General features: G+C 47.3%; 1 protein-coding gene across 2 annotated transcripts in view; it reads right to left on the reverse strand.

Moving 5' to 3' along the window:
• The window catches only part of PGAP3 (post-GPI attachment to proteins phospholipase 3), a 138,384-nt gene that overhangs the window by 46,963 nt on the left and 71,572 nt on the right, over window positions 1-19,849 (reverse strand). For both annotated transcript variants that reach the window (XM_069634736.1, XM_069634735.1), the window contains exon 4: window positions 1,234-1,296. In XM_069634736.1, coding sequence (XP_069490837.1) covers window positions 1,234-1,296 — 63 coding nt within the window. The remainder of the gene's footprint in view (window positions 1-1,233; window positions 1,297-19,849) is intronic.

Here is a 19,849-nt window from a genome sequence, read left to right on the forward strand (position 1 = left end):
ACATAGACAGCACTAGAGATTATGATACATTGAAGTTGAATAAGGATACATTTCATCCAGCTCAAAAAGAGACAGAGGGCCCGATCCGCAGCCCATGCTAAATATAGTGTGTTAAGCCGACATTCTCCGCTCCAGTTTCCAACACCATCATTCCGAGATGGGTGGAAATATTGTAGGGGAAATGTCATGCTTTCCAGCAGCAAAAGCTGCTAAAATCTATCTTTGCGGGGAAACGTGTTCCAGTGGCTTAGCGAGCATTTCTCAAAAGACTGTCACTTTTCTAATTCAACAATGGTTTCTTAAACTTTCGCTGAACTAGGAAAGTGGTGCTGCAGTCTGAGAAATGCTAAGTACATAACGGGAGAAAGTGTGCTGTGGAGTTTAACGGCACCTCCCAGGATATCGTTAATGGACGCCTCTTTTGGCTGGTGCACGAAGGGCGTTCTGGACTCTGTATACAGTCCTTGCTAGCCCCTTGCATGTGTGGAGGTTGGCAAGACTGTTGTCATGCTGTAAATCACTGCTTTGCAGGGGTTCCATGTGATAATGTCCCTGCAAAAAGGCGGCTGCAAAAAGGCTGTGGTTTGCAGTGGCATTATCACATGGAACCTGCAGGACAAATCCCTGCAAACCCGTTTTAAAAATCCTCCCACACCCTTAAAGGCGAGCAAGGACAGCCCCGCTCCCCTCACAAATGGTCACCATACATAATGTCGCCACCGGCGACTATATGTATGGTGACCATTTGTGTGGGGGTAATATTACCGGATAACTTAGCAGGAGTGGCAGACTTTGCTTATTGCCACCACTCCCGTAATATATTGGAATGCATGTCTTTATGGAAAAGTGTCTCTTGACAATTTTCCATTATAACACACATCTCTGAATCAGGCCCCGAGGTTGTGAAAATGTAAGAGCACGGTTGTGTAAGGAAAGTGCAAAAGAGGGTTTCAGTGCATGCCTGAAAGAGGATTTTTAATAGCATTTAGATTCTATAAATTACAGCCATTTGACTTAGTCGCCACTTAAAATGTCATCCCAGCAATACCCTCAAGTACTGGCAGAGTGAGACAAAAGTGGAGTAGCCACAAAACGTTACCAACCTAACACATGCACCTGCGTATTTATTGACTTTTGTTCTTGGTTTCTCCTGTTCAAAACCTCATGCATGCTGCTTACATTTCAATCTGCCACCCCTCTGTGAGCTGACACGCCCAATTCCCCATCACCTACCTCTGTCACTGCAGTGTCTCTGGTGTGGAAAACTGTGCTCCAGAACCAGGCATTTAAGGAGACCTGAAAGAGAGATGGACCAGAAAAACCTGTCAGTCTGCTGCAATCATCAACACTTCTGTAACTATAGCAGCACTGCATACTTCAAACAAGTACTGAAATGGTACAGATATCCTTAAAGTGGAGATTCGGTCATGTGTCCCTTGTAACATAGCAAAGTGCTTCACACGTGTTGCTAATCATGTGCATTTTAAAGGTCACTGTAGGTTAGATATCTTGTGTCTGCGGCTGCCTTTCCCTGTGATCTGCGAAGGGTTTCCTATGAGGCAGCAGAGAGAGTTTCAACAAGGTAGCCCATGGAAATCATGTCAAACCTACCTCCCTCAATCAAACTAGATGTCAACCTCTCAATAGTCTCCAAGGTTCGTGCCAGAGTTAATTCTAGCAGATTCGATCTACATACTTTATGAAAAATCTCACCTTTCCGGTCTACTACCAATCAAGTCTTGGTGATCACAGCCACCATATCATCTAGACTGGAATACGTACGTACACTGTAACTGGGCAGTCCAATCTATCTACTAGGTTAATGGCACGTTAGCCAGCAAGCTGTTGCACTGATTACTGGCTCATAAAGATACGATCATGCCACTCTGCTGCTCAGATAGCTGCACTGGATGTCAGGGAAGAAGTGCATTGTTTTCAAGGCACTTTGTACTGCGCATGGAGATTTTGCCCAGTGCCCCTTTCCTTGTAAACCAACGGTGCCCTTATTCCACTACTAGAAAACGACTTCCCAGTACTACCCTATTGCTACAGGTACCTCCACTCGATCGTGAAAAGAAAGGGGAGTTATCCAACACAGGACCAAACATTTCAGAACTCACGTCTCCTCTCAATTAGGGCTCCCTCTGATCTTCCCACCTTCACAAAGGCAGTAGAAACTGGTCTATTTTTCCACTTAGCTTGCTTTCTATTTCTGCTCTTCGGTGTCAGTACTATTGAGCCTCCGGGGCACCAGCACTTTACAATATTGAAAAATATAACGTAACTATCGTTCTTTCCTCCAGAATTGATTATTTTAATAACGTGTTCCTGAGGAGGTGCACATACATTAAATCCAGAATGCAATGGATCTAGAACCCAGTTCCATAACTACTTTCTGGTAGGCCCACCGACCAAAATTCACTTCTGACTTGCAGATGCTTGCCTGGAATAGTTTGTGCAAAGGCCTTTCAATGCATGAGTGTGATGAAATTACTTCTGCTCTGCAGGAGTACAGGGACGAGTAGTGGCTAAACCACCCAATTAGCCCCACACAACTACTAAACCAGCAGCGAGCCAATTAATAAAGGTTAAACAGGCATAGCCCGACATGTTTACCTCCTTTGCCTTATATGGTAGGGCAGGCTATATCTTCAGGAGTGGTGGGAGCTCATCATAGCAGCACCCCAAACAACATTAGTACAATGGTTCCAAATCAAAAGAATGTCCAATCAAGGTTCTATCAGAAAAAGACTTGTGATCAAACAACTCCCTCTTTGAAAAACAAAAGGGGTTTAAAAGCCATTATGGTCCCAAATTGTGCAATACAGTATCTTTGCTTGCTTGTTTGTTTGGGGGGGGCGCAACAGTGTTGAGGCATGCTTCTAGGAGCTTTGCATGGCAGGGATTTGGTAGCAGGTAAGTGAGTTGGTCGAATTGGGTCCAACAAGTAGTGCAGTCCAATCAGCAACTGCATGTTGCACTAAAAAGCAGCTTGAGAAAAGCAAGAGATGACTAGGTCAGTGTAGCTCTCAATGGTTCAATGTGGGAATCAGGCACTGGAACTGTTCCTCGACTTCTGGGTTGATACGAGAGCCCAATGCATGGTCTCCAGGGTCAAGAGTCCTTCAGTCCTCAACTCCCAAGCGAGGAAAGTAGCTGGCAGCCACAATGAATACGGTCCCGATTACGGTGTGTCCAGCAGTGAGGCCTTGTTCCAATAGCAGTCCCTCACATTGTTCCCTTGCTTAGGAAACAGCTCTTCTCGGTCTTGGATGCCCTCCGTCTTAACCACTATAGCAGAGGACCGTGAAGTAGCCAGCATTTCCACCAGAGGTCCAGTGAATCCTTGTAAGAGACCAGAGATGGATCAAAGAACAAAGAGGTCCCCATTTTCATGTAAAGGCAAAATGTCCAAAGCAAGCCTGCTGTAAAAGGTCCAAGGTCCAATCCCTATTATAACAAGTGCCTTTTGCCACCACATCACACCCAGCCTTGCCTAGAGGAAAGAGGACAGGAATAGAAACACTGTTCCAGGTGGCTGTAGTGGTGACAGTCAGACCAAACAATGATACACATCAGTCCTGTCATAGTTGGGCCCTTCTCTAAGAGCAGACACTAGTGTGATGGCAAATGGCTGTAGCTGTATAATTGCATGCTCTTAGTAGTGACCATGCCATAACGAGACATGGCTTATAGTTAAAGATGTACGTGCTATCAGACAGAGTGTCACACAGGGCCTCAAGAACACTGTTTATATTAGAATGTTTACGAGGGTTCCACTAATGACTGTCCCTCTCTCTGGTCTTCCTTGACCTCCCTCTACCCCAATCTCCAAGATGATGGTCACTAGAGATGGGTAAGCCCCACCCTCCAATATATTCTCTGGTTAGCAGTGAGGGCCTAAAGGCAGAAGCCTCATCTATCTGGCTTCCTCTGGTGTTCTTCTAGGAGTGTCTTAACCGAACACTCTGCAGGTGTGTCTATGGTACTGGATTGTTTTCTTATGCTAATAACAAACACCCTGGTTTGTTCAACCACTTCCTTACTCCCTTCCTCTCCTTGATTGTACCACTTCTCTCTCCCCCCACTTTCACCCCCTTCTTCTCTATTCAGGGATATGGTGCCCCACTCACCCTCCAGAGATATTGTGCACTGCTCACACTTCTCTACTAACCGCACTCTCTCTCATACACACAATCCCCTATTTGCACTTTTGTTGCCAAACCTTACCATAATCTGTCCATCTCTTGCAACAACTTTCACTCCCTCCCCTCTTTCTGCCTTATTTGGCCCAAACTTCTACTACAACTACAGCCTTGCATTCTCTCCACTCCCTTCGATCGTACAACATTCTCCGTCACTCCCTCTTTAATTCCTTCTACACTTTCTCTATCTTTGCTCTCCTTTCTCAATCAACTTTCACACACAAACCCTCCTCGCACTACACTAGGCACATACAACTGGTACCACTTTCTCACACAAATGCCTCACCTACACTCTGCATCAATTCTGCCACCAACTCTGCTCCACCGTCTCTCCCTCTGGTCTCTCGATCCACCTCCACACCTCCTGCTCTCACCCCTAGAACTCTCACACTGCCTTTCACATGCTTCCCTTTCATACCCTCACCCCTAGAACTCACACTGCCTTTCACTTGCTTCCCTTTTATACTTTGAGCCTTCTGCTTCTAACCTTCTTGCCAGCCCCCATTGGTTCCTACGCTCACCCGTTTGTGGGCCAATCTGTGCCTACATTTCCCCCCATCGGCTGGGTTACACAGGTGGAAATCTTGACAACTCCTCTCCCTCCCACTTTTCCAGCACAGTATTTGTAGCAGTCTCTGATGGCTTCTTTGCAGTTTCTCTGGCATGCAGTGGTGAGTCGCTTGCCTTTCTCAAAATGTGGGTGCTGTCTGTGCGTGACGGTAATTCCATGTCCGTGCCACATATCGGGATTCTCGGTCATTTTGTTCTGGTCCAGGGTTTCTTTATTGCTCCCAGGTGTCTTCTGGGAATGTATGCCCTAAAAAACAAACAAAACAAACAAACAAACAAAAAAATGGAACACCGGACAGAAACAGTAATTGGAAGCGTTGTGTGACGGAGGGGGTTACCACTGGTAGCATGTATGGCACTTGAGGGGGTAACAGTGACTGCCCCCAAACTCAGTCTCCCCACTTCTGGGAGGGGTCCCTGTCCTGCCCTCCCCGACAGGGTCATGACCCCGTCACATGACCAAGTCATACAATTATTAGGTTTGGAAACAGACTGCAGAATTCTTTTGTTTTTTTAAAAAGACACGTCACTGCAGGAACTTTGTGTTATAGCAACCATCAGGAATGCATGTAACTTTTGAACCTGTCCTATGCCACTGCTGGGCTGCTGCTGAGGACACCAGGAGGCTGTCTTAACAAAAGCATATGGTTGCACTATAATTTTGGCAGGGATCATTTATGAAAGGGGGTCCGATTAGCAGATCTCCCTTCCAGAAACAGAAATGCCCACACCATTTTATAGTAATAAAAATAAAAAAAGAGATTGGGCTATTCCACCAAATGGCATAGTCACAATAAATGCGTTTGGAGGGATGGTCTGCCACTGAATTACCCCGCCCCCCCTCCCGTCTGTTAGAATGATTTTTGGTTTGCAAATGAGTGCAGTGTTCACTGCCTCGTGAGGGAGATGAAAGCAGACCACCCTGGATGGAATTCTGTACCTGTACTATTGGAAGGCTTGTTGCTCATAGAAGGACCCAATCTCTGCACAGGGACCCTTGTACTCTCTGCCGAATATCATGGAAAAGCACTCCTCTACAGAATACCCAAAGACCTGACTGCAGCGCTCTTCTGTGGTGTTCCCAGTGGTAACAACAAGACCACATCTCCTGCTCAAAGGTCTTGTCTCTGTGAAGCTCTTGACCGTGCCTGCTTCAACAGATCCAAAAGCAAGATTCCCAACCTGTCAGAACCTTTAAGACCCTCCACCCCAACTGTGCTAGAGTTTCTTCCTCCCAGGACATAACAAAGGTGCCCTGGTTCTCTTTCTCTATCCCATCTGGGAAGCTTCAGCGGCCCGTGCTTCCCATTCATTACTCGGCCACTGCACCCCCAAACTCACCTTCCTGGCATTCTTCTGTGGCTGGCCCCTCTCTGGTGCAGCTCTGTGGGTGAATCTTCAATAACCATTCTTTCCTGGGTTCTTCTGATTAAGTCATATGCCCAAGAGTGACACAGGAACTCTGCATCTCTGATTACCACCAACAGCAGCTTCATCAGCTTTCCGCTCCTCTGGTTCTCGATACGGAAGATACCAAATCATGCACTTTTCTTCACACAGGTTTTGGGCACTCCCCCCACCCCTTCCTCTTTCACCAGAGTGTCATCATTGGAATCAATGGTAGTAACCAAGCAACATGTACAATGACTACCAATGAAAACAGCAAAACTGCCTGCTGAAGACCTGTTTTTTTTGGACCTAGGGTATTGCTCCCCTGACTAAGGGGCTGCTGGAAAGTCCTTTTTTCGATTGCATCTTCACCCCCGAGTCCCCTCTTCATCATTAATGGTCTCATGTGGCATAAACTGGAATAGCAGAAACCGCTCATCTGGACACTTTTGCAAAAGGTAACCTTTTCCATAAAAGTCTGTCCAAATTCCAAAAAAGTGGTCCCCTTTGCTCTCTTCACAAACAATCTCTGGCCTATATAGGAAAAGCGTTCTACTTACCTTAAACTGCATTTTCTCTTCAGAACTATTTGAAAGTGCTGCTACTAACCGGATACAGTGTTGCATTTGTTTGATGAAGTTTACTTATCGTTAAGTATTCTTTGATCTCTTAGCTTTTCTACATAAAGAAAATACAAATATAGGTCATGGGCATTTCTGTTCACGACCTGCCTCACCTCCTGAGACTTAAGCCTGGGCTACTCTGCAGATTACCACTTAGAGAGCCTGGTGAGGTTTGTAAGGGTACTTATGGAAGATATCCCTGAAGACCCTGACTAAAGGGCTTATGGAATATACACTTACCAGCCAACCATCAATAAGCGAGTGGAGTTCAGAAATACGTACATTTTTCACAATGCCATCTCTCAGGTCATCCTAATTTTCCCAGCCCCCGGGCATCGTACTGACCCTCCAACTCCATTCATTCCTAGAGTTCCTCATTCCCAACAATTCCACTCTTCCATGCAGTTAGTAAGAGACAGTGTCCCATTTCAGTAGCGGTAGCCACTCCGTATAACTTATCCATCTTGGTCTATCTATTCGATTGAAAAGGAGCTCCTCTTCAGGTGGTAAGTCAGCTGACTGGAGGAAATCCAATAGACAGGGATTTACTGCAAATGCAGATCACACCAAGAAAGGAACTACAAAGCGTGTTTCTAGCCCCTACCTGTTATATATGTAGTTATTTTAAAAGCATCATAGAACAAGAAAGTGCAGTAGTTGAGAGCCTTAGCTGCATGGAAAGAGTTGTGCGAAAATGCACCGCATGCAGGGATTTCACGGCACTGGGAACAATGTGGTTACGTTACGTTGATTTATACCATGCACCGCTACCAGCCATGGGCAGTCTCAAGGCGCTTGCGTGGCTCTGCAAAAGATGGGCGTTGGGGGTTAGTGATGAGAGGATAGATTCAGAGTTAGGAGGAACTGGAGTCTGCGAGTGTTGTTTTGCATGTGGGAGCTGGTGCGGGAGGCCCTCTGCTTTGTAACTGTATGGGTAAGACTCAGTGGGCCTCATTACACGGATGGCGCTAAGGGATTACCGGCACCAGTAAGGGCACCGGTAATCCCGTAGCGCCATACTACGAGGTCCCTCAGCGGGTCCCACCCTTAACGTGTGGCCAGACCACACGTTAAGGAAGGGACCCGCTGAGGGACTTCAGGGAAAATAACGCTCCTTCCCCATTCCCATTGAGCCCTATGGGGGCTCAAATGGGAATGGGGAAGGGCCTTGGTGAATGTGGAATTACCGCCCCGCCAACCTTGGAATGGGGTGGTAATTCCCCCATTCGCCAAGGCGGAATCGGTAAAATACCGGCGCCAACCATGGCGCTAATAGCACCATGGTTACCGCCGTCCGTGTAATGAGGCCCAGTGCCTCTGTGTGTGCTAGTGTTGGTGTTAGTGTGTTGTGTGATGTTGGGTGGGTTGTGATTGTGTGCACTATTTAGATTGGAGCCATAAGGGATCCAGAATCACAGGCGGCTGTTGCTGTAGGACTATCTGGTATCTTGGTGTGTACTTGTATCGTTGACAGATTTATGGACTATGTGGAGTGTGGTTCATTCTAGGTGTGTTTCTAGAATCTCAGAGAGATGGTGGGGTGTGAACGTTGAATTGATTCTTGGTGTGTTTATGTATAGTGTGGTTAGCCCATGGTCTGGTGTAGTGGTGTTGGTTATGTTGGTGGAGCAGGAAAGGGAAGTGGGTTAGTAAGTCAGTTGGAAATGGTGGAGACTCTGGTGTGACTCTTTGGTTGCCGCTTGATGTTATCTACCCACGTTCTTGTTTCAATTCATCGGCTCATCTCGCCTCCTCTGCAGTTGGATGTCTGTGATGTTATTATTGCTGCCGGTGTCGATTTGCAGTCATCATTGCCTGTTCAATAACCACGTTTTGAGTCGTTTCCTTAAGGTGATGTGGTCTTTTGTGGTTCTAATCTCTTTGGGCATGGTGTTCCAGATGTTTGCAATTAGACGTGAGAACACTGTTCCGCCGAATTTCCTTTTTTTAAATAATGTTTTGTCTTTATTTGTAGGTCATTGCTGGATCCTATGTCCCTTCTTGGGCGGTACCAGCTGATCTTGTCTCGGAGGAATTCAGCTCCCTGTCTGTGCAATGCTTTGTGGGAGATGCAGAGTGCTTTGAATTTAATGCGCTGTTTTACTGGTAACCAGTGTAGGCTTTTCAGTGCTGGAGTGATGTGGTCTCTTCTGTTTAGTCTTAATAGGATCCGGGCTGCTTTTTTTGGTACCCTTTGGAGTTTCTTGGCGAGTCTTTCCGGCATTCCTAGGTAGAGGCTTTTTGCATAGTCAATTCTTGTGAGTATCAGGGATATGATTGTCAGGGTTCTGTGAGGGAAGGAGAGGTAGGGGAGTAATCCACTGAGTAATCTTAGGAGGAAGAAGCATTTTTTGGTGATTGCAATGATTTGCGTTTCCAGGAATAGTCCTTTGTCCATGAGTATTCCTAGATTGTTTACTACGTCGGTAGTCTTCGGTTGAGTTCCTATGCTGGCCGGCCAGTCCAGTTGTGGGTTGCCTGCGTCGGTTTCTGCGGGTGAGAGCTTTATTTGCATTTTTGTCAGGATCAGTTTAAGGTTGTTTGTTGTCATCCAATTGTAGATGTCTGTGATGCAGTTGTTGAAGCAGTTATTTTGTTCCTGGGTTGTGTTTGTTTTCACAATCAGTTGTGTCTCATCTGCGTAGTTATAGGCGGTTAGTCCGGTTGATTCACAGTAATGGAGCGACATAAGATTCTACAGGCCAGGATAAAGGTTCATTAGCAGAGAAGCATGGGGTCCCCAGTACAGACTTTGGGTATGGCCGTGAAAGTTGGTACTAGGATGCATTGAGAGAGAGTATATATCTCTGGAATAGCAACAGTTCTGCAGATCAGAGAATTGTGGTGGAGGGACAGAGTTGTGTGTGGGGGTGCCATTATTGGTGCTACCAGCGGTACACAATGCTTTTCTAGCACTGTAAAGCTAACTCTGCCGATGCCCAAATAGGGAGTGCTCTATTGCTGAAAGGAAAGTTTAAATTAAACTGCATGAAATTTCAAGCAAACCAATTTACAATTGCAAGATTTCAAGACCACACAGCCTGAATTAGACATTATCACAACATTTTAGAGCAACCCATACGGACAGACTTTCTAGTTATGTTAGGTTAGATTCCATGATTAAATTAGACTCCCCACAAGCGCAGCACTTTTTGAGATACCAATAACTTTGGCCCCATTGGAAAAAACTTTCCAAAGAAATTGTACATCCAGCATGTTTTTTGGGGAGGTTTCTCGACGTTACGTCCAAAAAGTGCAGGGGTGCTCAAAGTTGTTAGTATTAGGAGGCCTCCCAAAAGGTACAATGTATTTTCAATTCAAAATTCCCATACAGAATTCTTGTCCTTACGTTGCAAGGTGTGACTTCATTTGCAGTGCCCGACAGGGGTAAATTATGGTTTTGTTGCCAATCAAGAATGGCAAATGTTAGTATTGTTTAGGTTTTGCTTTTTAGCAGATAATTCCAGGGAAATTAAGTTTTTGTATTGAATTGTAATAGTTTTTATGACAGATGAGTTAAATTAGTTCACAATAGAGATATTTTCCATAAATCCACCATTATGTTACCAGCCTGCACATCCTTGTATGACATTCACTGCACTGCTTTGACATGTTAGTCTGCCAGAACCAAATAGATAAGGTGTGCAATGTTTGATCAAGAATAGACCTTTCCCTGAGCAGCAATCCATTCCAGAGTAGTAGGGCCTCATTGACAAGTGTGCCAGTCCGGTAACAACGGTGCCAGTAAGCCTACCAGCACCGTTGTTCCTGACCGGCACACGAGTCTGCGAGCGGGTGCTGACCTGGCGGGGCAGGACGGCACCCACCCGCATACTTTTTAAGAACCACTGGCAGCGTCATTAACGGTGCCAGTGCTTCCATCATCCCCATTCCCATTGAGACCTTTGGAACTCAAACAGGAATGGGGATTTACATTTTCCTGGCACCTGACTTCACGGGCCGCCGGGGCTGTAATGCCCTGGTGTTTCCGTGAAGTCAGGCGCTGGAAAAAATGACAACTCCGGCGACAGCCTGCATTTTTCACTGGCACGGCTACCGCCAGAGTTGTAATGAGGCCCATAAGCTTGCTATCACCAAACCCGTTGCTTGCAAGTGATTTTCTGTGATTGCAGTTTATGTACTATTTGGTGAGTTGGAGGAACTCCATTCTTTTTAGCGGCTCAGTCGCTACCTGAAGTGCCTCCAGAAGTTGGAAGAAGCAAGATTCCCTAGTGTTTCCTCACCGCTCATGTGGCTAGTGCCCCACAATTCCAAATACTGTAGTAAAAACCAAGAGAGCATCTTTAAGGAGAACTACATCCCCCAGATGGCCGTGGGGCAGCAGCAAATGGAACGTGGATCAGATCCACGAACAACGAGCAATTACTTGTTGGTACGATCATTTCGCAGAAGAAGGGAAGGCGGCAAGAAACAAACCACTCACTTGCGTCGCAGCTGATTGGTAGAGACACTACCTTCAGACGACACTCTCAGGGGCCACACGGAATGCTGCAGTGTGCCAGAAACTCTAAGATGGTGCCAAAGATGCTGGATGCTTATGAAGCCTTGTGCAACCCTAATGGGCCTGCAAGGGAAGGTTAAGGGCCTATTCAGATCAATAGCCAAACCTGTGTTAACTGTTTTCTGCAGGAAATCTAGGAACCAGGCAAACTGAGTAACCACAGCAGGTCAGCCCAAGGGAAAGTCAATCACAGGCAAGCTAGTAAAAACGCCAAGCTCTTCCCTGGGCATAAAAGGAGCCAAGGAAAGGTAGTGACCATCACAGACCCAGAGTAGGCAGACATGCCCTTCAATGCACACTGGACAATGAAGGAGGCCACTAACTGTAAGAATCAGCCTTCGCAGGACAAGGCCACGGTGTGCACAGGAGATGCTGCCCAATTACACCTAGCATGCAACGATACGTCCACACTTCCCAGACTTTAAGAACCGAGGTTCATACCCTCTGCTGCAAAGCCCTTGCAGGACAAGACTGCGGTGTTGAGCGATGCAGGTGTTTGGCGGCGATGGCGTAGCGGCACAGATTGGGAGCGTGGACGACTTCACCCTCCTTTCTGCATCTGCAATGTAAGAAGGTGCGAAGAGCACTAGCACTGCTACACTCCACGCAACCCCCCTGACCTGCAGGAAATCAAGGAACCAGGCCAACTGAGTACCCACAGCAGGTCAGCCCAAGGGAAAGTCAATCACAGGCTCTTCCCTGGGCATAAAAGGAGCCAAGGAAAGGTATCTTGTTCCCCTTTCCCTACGCACACGTGTTCCCCTTCAATCGGTCCTCTCACCCCCCTAACGCGCTAGGTTCTCCCCTGCCTACATGCGGTCCCTCGCAACTGTAGGTAGGCCGCGTGCGCTCCCTCACAACTTTAGGCCGCGTACACTCCCTCGCAACTTTAGGCCGTGTGCGCTCCCTCGCAACTTTAGGCCGTGTGCGCTCCCTCGCAACTTTAGGCCGTGTGCGCTCCCTCACAACTTAGGCTGTGTGCCCTCCCTTGTATTTTTTGCCATGTGTGGTCCCTCGCAAATTGGCCACGGTTAGGAAAGCTTTCCATTTATGTGCAAGTTTCCCTCCAGTTGTGAACCCCCCAACTTTTTGCTGCCGTTGTCGGTCCATCCTAGCCTGACTTTTTCCAGTGGAGCCCAGCCTTCTGCTGTACTCCGCTGGGCTTTTGCTCATTTTGTTATGGGGAAACTGACATGCCCTTAAGACAGTCAGTACTGGGAGACTTTGTTTCCCTTAGTCTTTCACTTTGTTACTATTTCTTAGTAACCTTTTATCAGTGCACAAAGTACCTTACAGTACAGTGCTCTGGGGTCCCCTTTTCATTTTTAACGCCCTAGACAACCGCATAGGATTTTTCGGTGAATGTACAAATGTACCTTGGACAGAGCTGGTTGCAGCTGTTACTTTCCATGCATTTCTAACTCTTTTCTATGGTCCATACTGCGTTTACCACGTTTGGCCCAGGACAGTGGCCAGTGCCCAAAATGGCACGCCATGAGGTCCTTTGTTCTGTCCTTTGGCCATCTTGTCCCTCTGCCTCCCCCAGGTCGAGCAGACCCAGGAAATTCCTTATTTGGTCATGCAGACCCCCGCGTAAACCGAAGCTTTCAATGGCTTCTGCATGCCTTGTGTTTGTGCACCCAGGATGTGGGCTGGACTGTCTAGTTCCAATACACATCCTGGGTGCCAGGATGTTTGGTGCGCTCTTCATTTTGGCGCAAAGAAGATTCTGGATAAGAGAAGGCATCTTACACCCATTCCAGGTTAATCTTCTAAGTTCACACCGAACTTAGTAAAGGAGCCAAGTATCCTGAAACCAAGAAGCAGAGCCGAGGAACCGCTGGTGCCCCGATGGAAGGTTTGGAACCCTGAGCGCCGTGTCGTCCCGTTGGACCCCCTCTTTCTGATCCAACCTAGAAGGTCTGCAAAGGCACTTCGACCCACTGGAATAGTGGGACTAACTATTCTTGGCACCTCCAACTTAACCTGTAAGCGAGTCTCTTCGGAAGAGTTCCTGGACCGCCCAGTGAACTGACCAGCTTGTTGGGACCTTTGCCCTGGAACCGCTGCTGTCTCGAGTTGACACGTGAGCATTTGAACACTGTAAGCTCTGCGTATAAGGTACTCTCCCGCCAAGCTTCGTACACCTAGCAGTCCTAGGTCTGGAATTAGGAGAGTACACCTGAACCCGAGCATACACAGTCACTGTGTCGCCCAGTTGGGGTGACGAACTTTGTGGGTGTCCTGCTGCTGTGCCCCCCCTGTGCCCTCGCTGCAGCAGAATTGGCCCGATCCCTTCACCAGGAGCTGAGAAATCGCCACTGTCCCGCAACAGAATCATCCCTGAAACGCAGCCCCTGAAAGCCACAGAGCCGCACAACTGCAGGATTTGAACCTACGACCGAAGTGGACCAGACTGCCGAAGTTTATTCCGGAGTGCGCCGAGGGTCGGTGAGTACTTGCAAACCTTACCGGTGTCCCCTGGCGAATCCATCCATTTTTACGCACAAGTGTCCCCTGATGTCCACTCTTCTTTATCAAGGTAGCCTGGGCTGCCGAGCTATTCCCAACTCTTGGATCCTGTACTGCCCTCTTAGGGAGACCCTCTTTGAATAGTGGGAACTTATTCTTCACTGCCACACCCACCTTCCTGAGTCGCTACAGCCCCTGCAAGAGACCCCGTTTTGACTTAACCGCACAATCGCATACACCAGAACCAAAAGTAATTTTGAGCTCAAGGCTCCACTCATTTTAGGGACTGGACTGCTTCTTAGTTAGGGTTTGAATTGTGAAGTACTGCCTAAGCGATATTTGCACTGTATGCCCCCTTTCTTTGCAGGTTGTAGACCCATACTGTGTGCTATTTCTTTAGGTCATTGGTGACTGTATATATGTTTAATAGTTAAGGTAGTGTTGGTTTGGTTATTACTGCTGCTTTGTTTTTGATTTAAAAGGCCTTTAATAAATGTATATGTATTTTTGATATATACACCTGACAAGAGTAATTTGTTTTGAGTCATTTGTTGTGTTATTTACGGTGCATGCTAATTGTGGGCTTCCGATCAACCTCACCCCACCTGAGACCTAGTCTTAACCATCACCAATTCTACCTTAATTGGTCTGGCTTGTCCAGAAGGTTACCCTGTTCCATGAAACTAGGCTGGCCTTCTGAACCTCTCCCCACCAGGTCAGAGTTCAGAAATCCATCTCAACAGCCTTGCATCGTAGGTCCTTGCATCCTGTCCACGCTTCCCCTCCCAGTGTTCTCTACCTCCCTCTCGCATCTTCGCCCCTCCGCTCTCTGACCTATTGGTTTACTCACCATTCCAGTTTTTTGTTTCACAACTGTACCTTTGTATTGTCTACATGCAGTCCTCCCCTTATAGGTTCTTCAGTTGTGTACTTTTGCATTGTCTGCATGCCTCCCCTTCTAGGTGCGTCAGTTGTGTACTGTGCCTTGTGGGTGGGGTTTCTGCACAGTATTCTTACTTGGTGTTGTCTTCTACGGTTCGGGCATTACTGCACTGCCTGCACTCTTTACTTCTTGGTTCCTGTGTGTCGTGTGCTTTGCTGATAGGTCATCGCCTGCATTTTTACTCCTAGGTTCCTTTTTGTGTAGTGTGCTTTGTTGACGGTTCTATTTTGCATCTGATTTCATAGCCCCTGTGCTTCTTCTCTGTGCTGTGCACCCCACCCTTGTTCCTCCCCTTCCTTGTCTGCCTTTTAAGGAAGGCATGGTATTGAAGTAAGACAGACACACGTGACCCCAACGGCCATCTAAACCTAAATCTACATATAGGAGCCAGCTACGACCATCAAATAATAATAATACAGTCTTAGTGGAGTCTTGTCAAAAGAAAAGGGCCTATACTAAAAAAAACTATTGCCAATCCTTACTGAAACTTCACAAATAGTGTGGGGTAATGTTCATGAAAAAGAAAGAAATGTTCACAAAATGATAAGTCAGGATGTTCGGCCCGTTAGCCTCCCTTCACCGCATTTTCAGCACAGGGCGAGGCAGTTCACTCGAGTCAAGCACACTATCTGGCTTCCTTGACATGAGCATACAGTCCCAATTCCAGCATCAGGGCCTTCTGTGCTCAAGTCTCTTTTCCCATCAGTTTCTTGATTCAGAGGGCCTGATGTACAAAACACAAATAGAAAGTTCTTTTCTTCTTATAATTATATGATTTGGGGTGTCTCTCCTTGCAACCCCCTCAGCTGGGCTCAGATCCCTTTATTTTAAGATTCCCAAAATATTCATTCTCGGGTGACTCACGGTTCATCCCGGATCACCCTCAGTCGGGCTCAGATCCCCTTATACTTATCGAAGACTTTCGAATGTGCATAGGTTTAGTTTGACCCATTGCAGGACCACTTCGATACAAAGTTCCTTTCTTACAATGCAGTTGGATACCCAACAGAGACCTTCGAATGAGCACCCACGTGGTGCCGGAACACTCTTTACACGGTGTCTGATTTGGCTTTTTCCAAGTACATTCACTCTTTTAGTTTTCACTTGTTCATGCCTCTTATCACATGCGCTTCAAACACTGTCCTTTGTGGATTTCTTCATACAATGTTGCCGCTTGCAAACATGGTTCAAACGCAAGCTGATTTTGTGTAGGTTTCTCCGACTCACTGGCTGTGCTGCTTCTACTTGTGCTGCTCTTTTGCAGGAGCCGAGGACAGTAACACAGCGGCAATCGCTCCTCCCCACCCTGGGTTATCGACATTGGGAGCGCCCAGGATACTTGTGATGCACAGCGTAGGCTTGTTCAGCTTCAGTTCCCGATCTTAGGCTTCTCACTTTCCAAGGCTCGTAAAAGTAACGGTTTCTAGAAGTCAAGAGTACTTCCCTCCTTGCAACCCTCTCTGGTCTCGTCGGCTTTCTCCTCGTGTTAAATCGCCACCTTGGAACTGCTGCTTCCTCGTGTGCGTTTCCTTGCTCAGAGTGTGCTTTCATGCTCGGCCTTTTATCCCTGTGGGGAAGTGTGATGGGAGTCAGGTGTATGTAATGATTAGTAATTGCCTGACCAGGGTGTTGGGACATATCAGTATACCGCTCTGGTGTTAGTCCGTTGTCACTCACGATGAACTGTCCATGCAAAAGTGTTTGTGTCGGGGAGGGGGTGAGGGAGGGGAGTGGCAGCTTCCTCCCCATCAGTGATGCCTGCACCAATGCTTCCTCCAGACAGACCCTTATCGACATCCTCTTTGTCGTTCCCTCTCCAGGCTTATGGACCCCCCCATATGGTCCCTGTTCCCTCTCGGTTTTCCTCTTCTCTCATTAATGGTGGCACCCGGTGGGAGGCCCTCCTGGCCCCCTCCCATTCCTCTAAGACCATCATTAATGTCTACTTTAATGGCACTGTCTTGGTCCAGGGCCCTCGGGCCAATTTCCTCCTTTTTGATAGACGCTTCCCACGCCTTATCAACTTCCTTTCTTCTCCTGCTATCCCTACCTAACCCTCTCTGGCTCCTTTGATGCTGCCTTCCTCCGCCACCTCTCCGGAACTTTCTGCTGCTTCTTTGGCCACCCCGCCTTCTCTTCTGTCCTCCTCTGCATATCCTCGGGCACCTCCAACACTTCTGCAGGGTGTACCTCTGGTCTGTACCCCTCCACAGAAATCCTTCAAAGGTGGCAACCTGTTCCACATCGCTACTCTCGCTCTGCTGTCAAACATTCCTCTGACATCTGCTGTCTCCTGGAAGAGCTTGATTTGGATGTACTCTGTCTCACAGAGACTTGGACCACAGCCAGCTCTGTCACGTGTTTTGACACTCTCCTTCCTGATGGCTACAAGATCCTCGGATCCCTGCTTCCGTCATTCCAACATAGGACGACTGCTGCTTTGAATGCCTGTTCTGCAGGCTCTCTGTGTCTCCTGACCTCTCTCTCACTGTGGCCACTATCTACAGACTGCCTGGCCAAGTCGTCCTCTACTCCTCCTCCCTCTACCTCTCAACTTCTCCTCCTCGGAGACCTGAACATGCACCTGGATGGATATCTCTCCCTCGCCCTCTCTGCAGGGCACAACCTGGACATATATATATATATATATATATATATATATATAATCTCTCTCTCTCTCTCTCTTCTCCCCCCCCCCCTTTGAGTGAAGCCGACCCCAGGACTGCCACCGACCTTCTCGGCCATCCGGCCCATGAAGCATGTATTAGTTGAGGCTTAAGCTGCTACTTTCTCTCCTCCTCCTACACATTTGGCTGATTAACATTCTGACATAGCCCTTTCTAACCTTGATCTCTCTATCTCTAATAGTCCTGACGTCATTGTCCCCGTCATGAGGATCAGTTTGAAGCCCACATCCAAGTGCAACTCTTGGTACGATTCCAACCTCGCTACCCTTACATGCAAGTGTAGGGCGGCTGAGAGGAAATGGAGGGCATCATGCGCACCCTCTGACAAACTGGCCTGCTGTCTGCTCCAAAGGCAGTACAGACTCTCTGTCCTCTCTAAAAAGAGAGCCTTCATCTAAGCCTGTGTCTCTGCGGCATCTAACAACTCAGATGAACTTTTCAAAATCTGCAAGAAGCTGGCCAATCCTGATGCAGTCTCTACCTCTCCTGTTCTCTCCCAGGCTCTCTGCACATCCCTGGCTTCTCATTTCACCACAAAATCTCAGGACCTCCTGTCCATTCTCTCTTCCTCTACCTCCTGCTCTACCTCCTCCTCTACCTCCTCCTCTACCTCCTCCTCTACCTCCTCCTCTACCTCCTCCTCTACCACCCCTGGCCCGACTTTGGACGTTCCTCCTCCTACTTTCTCCTCCTTTCCCCAGTTCGATGTTTCTAGACAAGTCTCATCAGAGCAGGTTCTCCCCTACTCATCCAAAACCATCAAGGACCAAATCGATACCCTTGCTCCAGCCTTGCCCAATTTCTGCAATCACTCCTTTGCCACTGGAACCTTCCCCTCCCCTCTTAGGTACTCCCTTGTACACCCCCTTCTTAAGAAACCCTCTGTGTTAGGGAGAATTCTCAGAAATGTGTTAATTCCTCTCTACCTTAGAGTCCACCCAGCTCTTTTGCTGGACTATAGGACTTTTTCATTTTTACCCGGAGAGAGTGAGACCCTTTTTTCCCACTCTCTCATGTATTTTAATGTGATTTTTACTCTGTGTTTCTTTTGGTTTTTGGAGTCTGACAAACTCCATAGGCATTTCTTTATATTGTAGCACACAGCACCTTCAGTGTAGTGCGACAGGGAAGTCTTCCAGATTCCCCCAAAGGTTTAAATACCTTTCTCTTGGATAACTACTGCTTTCCAAGAGCAGTAAAGTGAAATTGACTTTACTTAAACTTTTAAATTTGTAGATGAGTGGAGCCTTGAGCTCAAAAGTACTATCTTATATTAGGATGCTGGAGGGGTTACATAGTATCCCCTTTGTCTAGCTTCTCATGTAACATTTTTATGTTACACTTTTCCTCGATGAATGCCTGGTGGCAGTGGTTTGGTTTTTACGATCGTGGTGTGTCTTTATCGCGGGCTGTGTTCGCAGCTGCAGTAAAGCGCCCTTGGGTGCTACTTCTGTCAAAATGGCCCGGTCTTCTTTTTTCACCATTTCTTTGTGGAAAGGTACTTCTTGAGATTTACTCTGTGCGTCAAAGCAGGTTTGGTCCCTTTGTTCGTTTTGTCTTTGGCGGGATTCACGAATGAAACCCGCCTCTGGCCCCAGGTTGTCTGGTGGGGGCAGGAACTGAGGGAGGTACCCGAAACTCCCTGTGCTTATTCTCCTAGGAGACAGGAATGCACTCCTAGTTGATTGGCCGGCTGGCTGTTTGGCAAGGACAGCCACCCTGCAGGGTGATTGACAGCCAGGCTGAAATGAATGGGAAAAACCTGCATAAAAGGCAAGGCTTTTGGCTTGGAAGGTAGAGTCGACCACTGGACGAAGGAATCCAAAGAAGAACTTGAAGAGGATGCCTGCTGCAACTCCTGGACCGTTGGTTTGCCCTGTGAAGCCCTGCTTCTGGGCTGAAACTCCAAATTTGTTTCGACAGAGAAGCCCCTGCAAGGACGACCTCTCCCTTTGAGTTGGTGGGACCAATCAACTCCAAAGTAAGACATCCTTTTTCGGAGCTGGTTAAATTTCCACAGAGTTGCTGCTGGAAACCGAAATACCAGGGAGAGGAACACCAGTTTGTGTGCGTTGCTTTTAAGCTGGCCAAGACCTTTGCCTATTGACTTTGGCCTGGCCTGTTTCACTAAAAGACTCTTCTCTCCTCTGACACTGGGGAAGGTTGAACAGTATTTGCCTGCTTAAGAATATTTGTGATCTCTTGCTTGTTCTTAATAACCTTTTCTTTAACACATCTCAGTGCTATTCTAAATGCTAACAGTAACATATCAATGTACACAGTCCTAACTATTGATGTCACCTGTGGGTGTAGGGTGTGTGGCATCCCAAATGGGTACTTGCTGATTTAGGAACTAAGAGTGTGTATTTCTGAAGGTATTTGTGTGTTGCTATTATATTGCTCCTTTCTAAAGAAGGCATATATAAATGACCGGTAAA

Source organism: Ambystoma mexicanum, chromosome 13 (assembly GCF_040938575.1).
Source record: "Ambystoma mexicanum isolate Mex_15411 chromosome 13, UKY_AmexF1_1, whole genome shotgun sequence".
NCBI lineage: Eukaryota > Metazoa > Chordata > Amphibia > Caudata > Ambystomatidae > Ambystoma > Ambystoma mexicanum.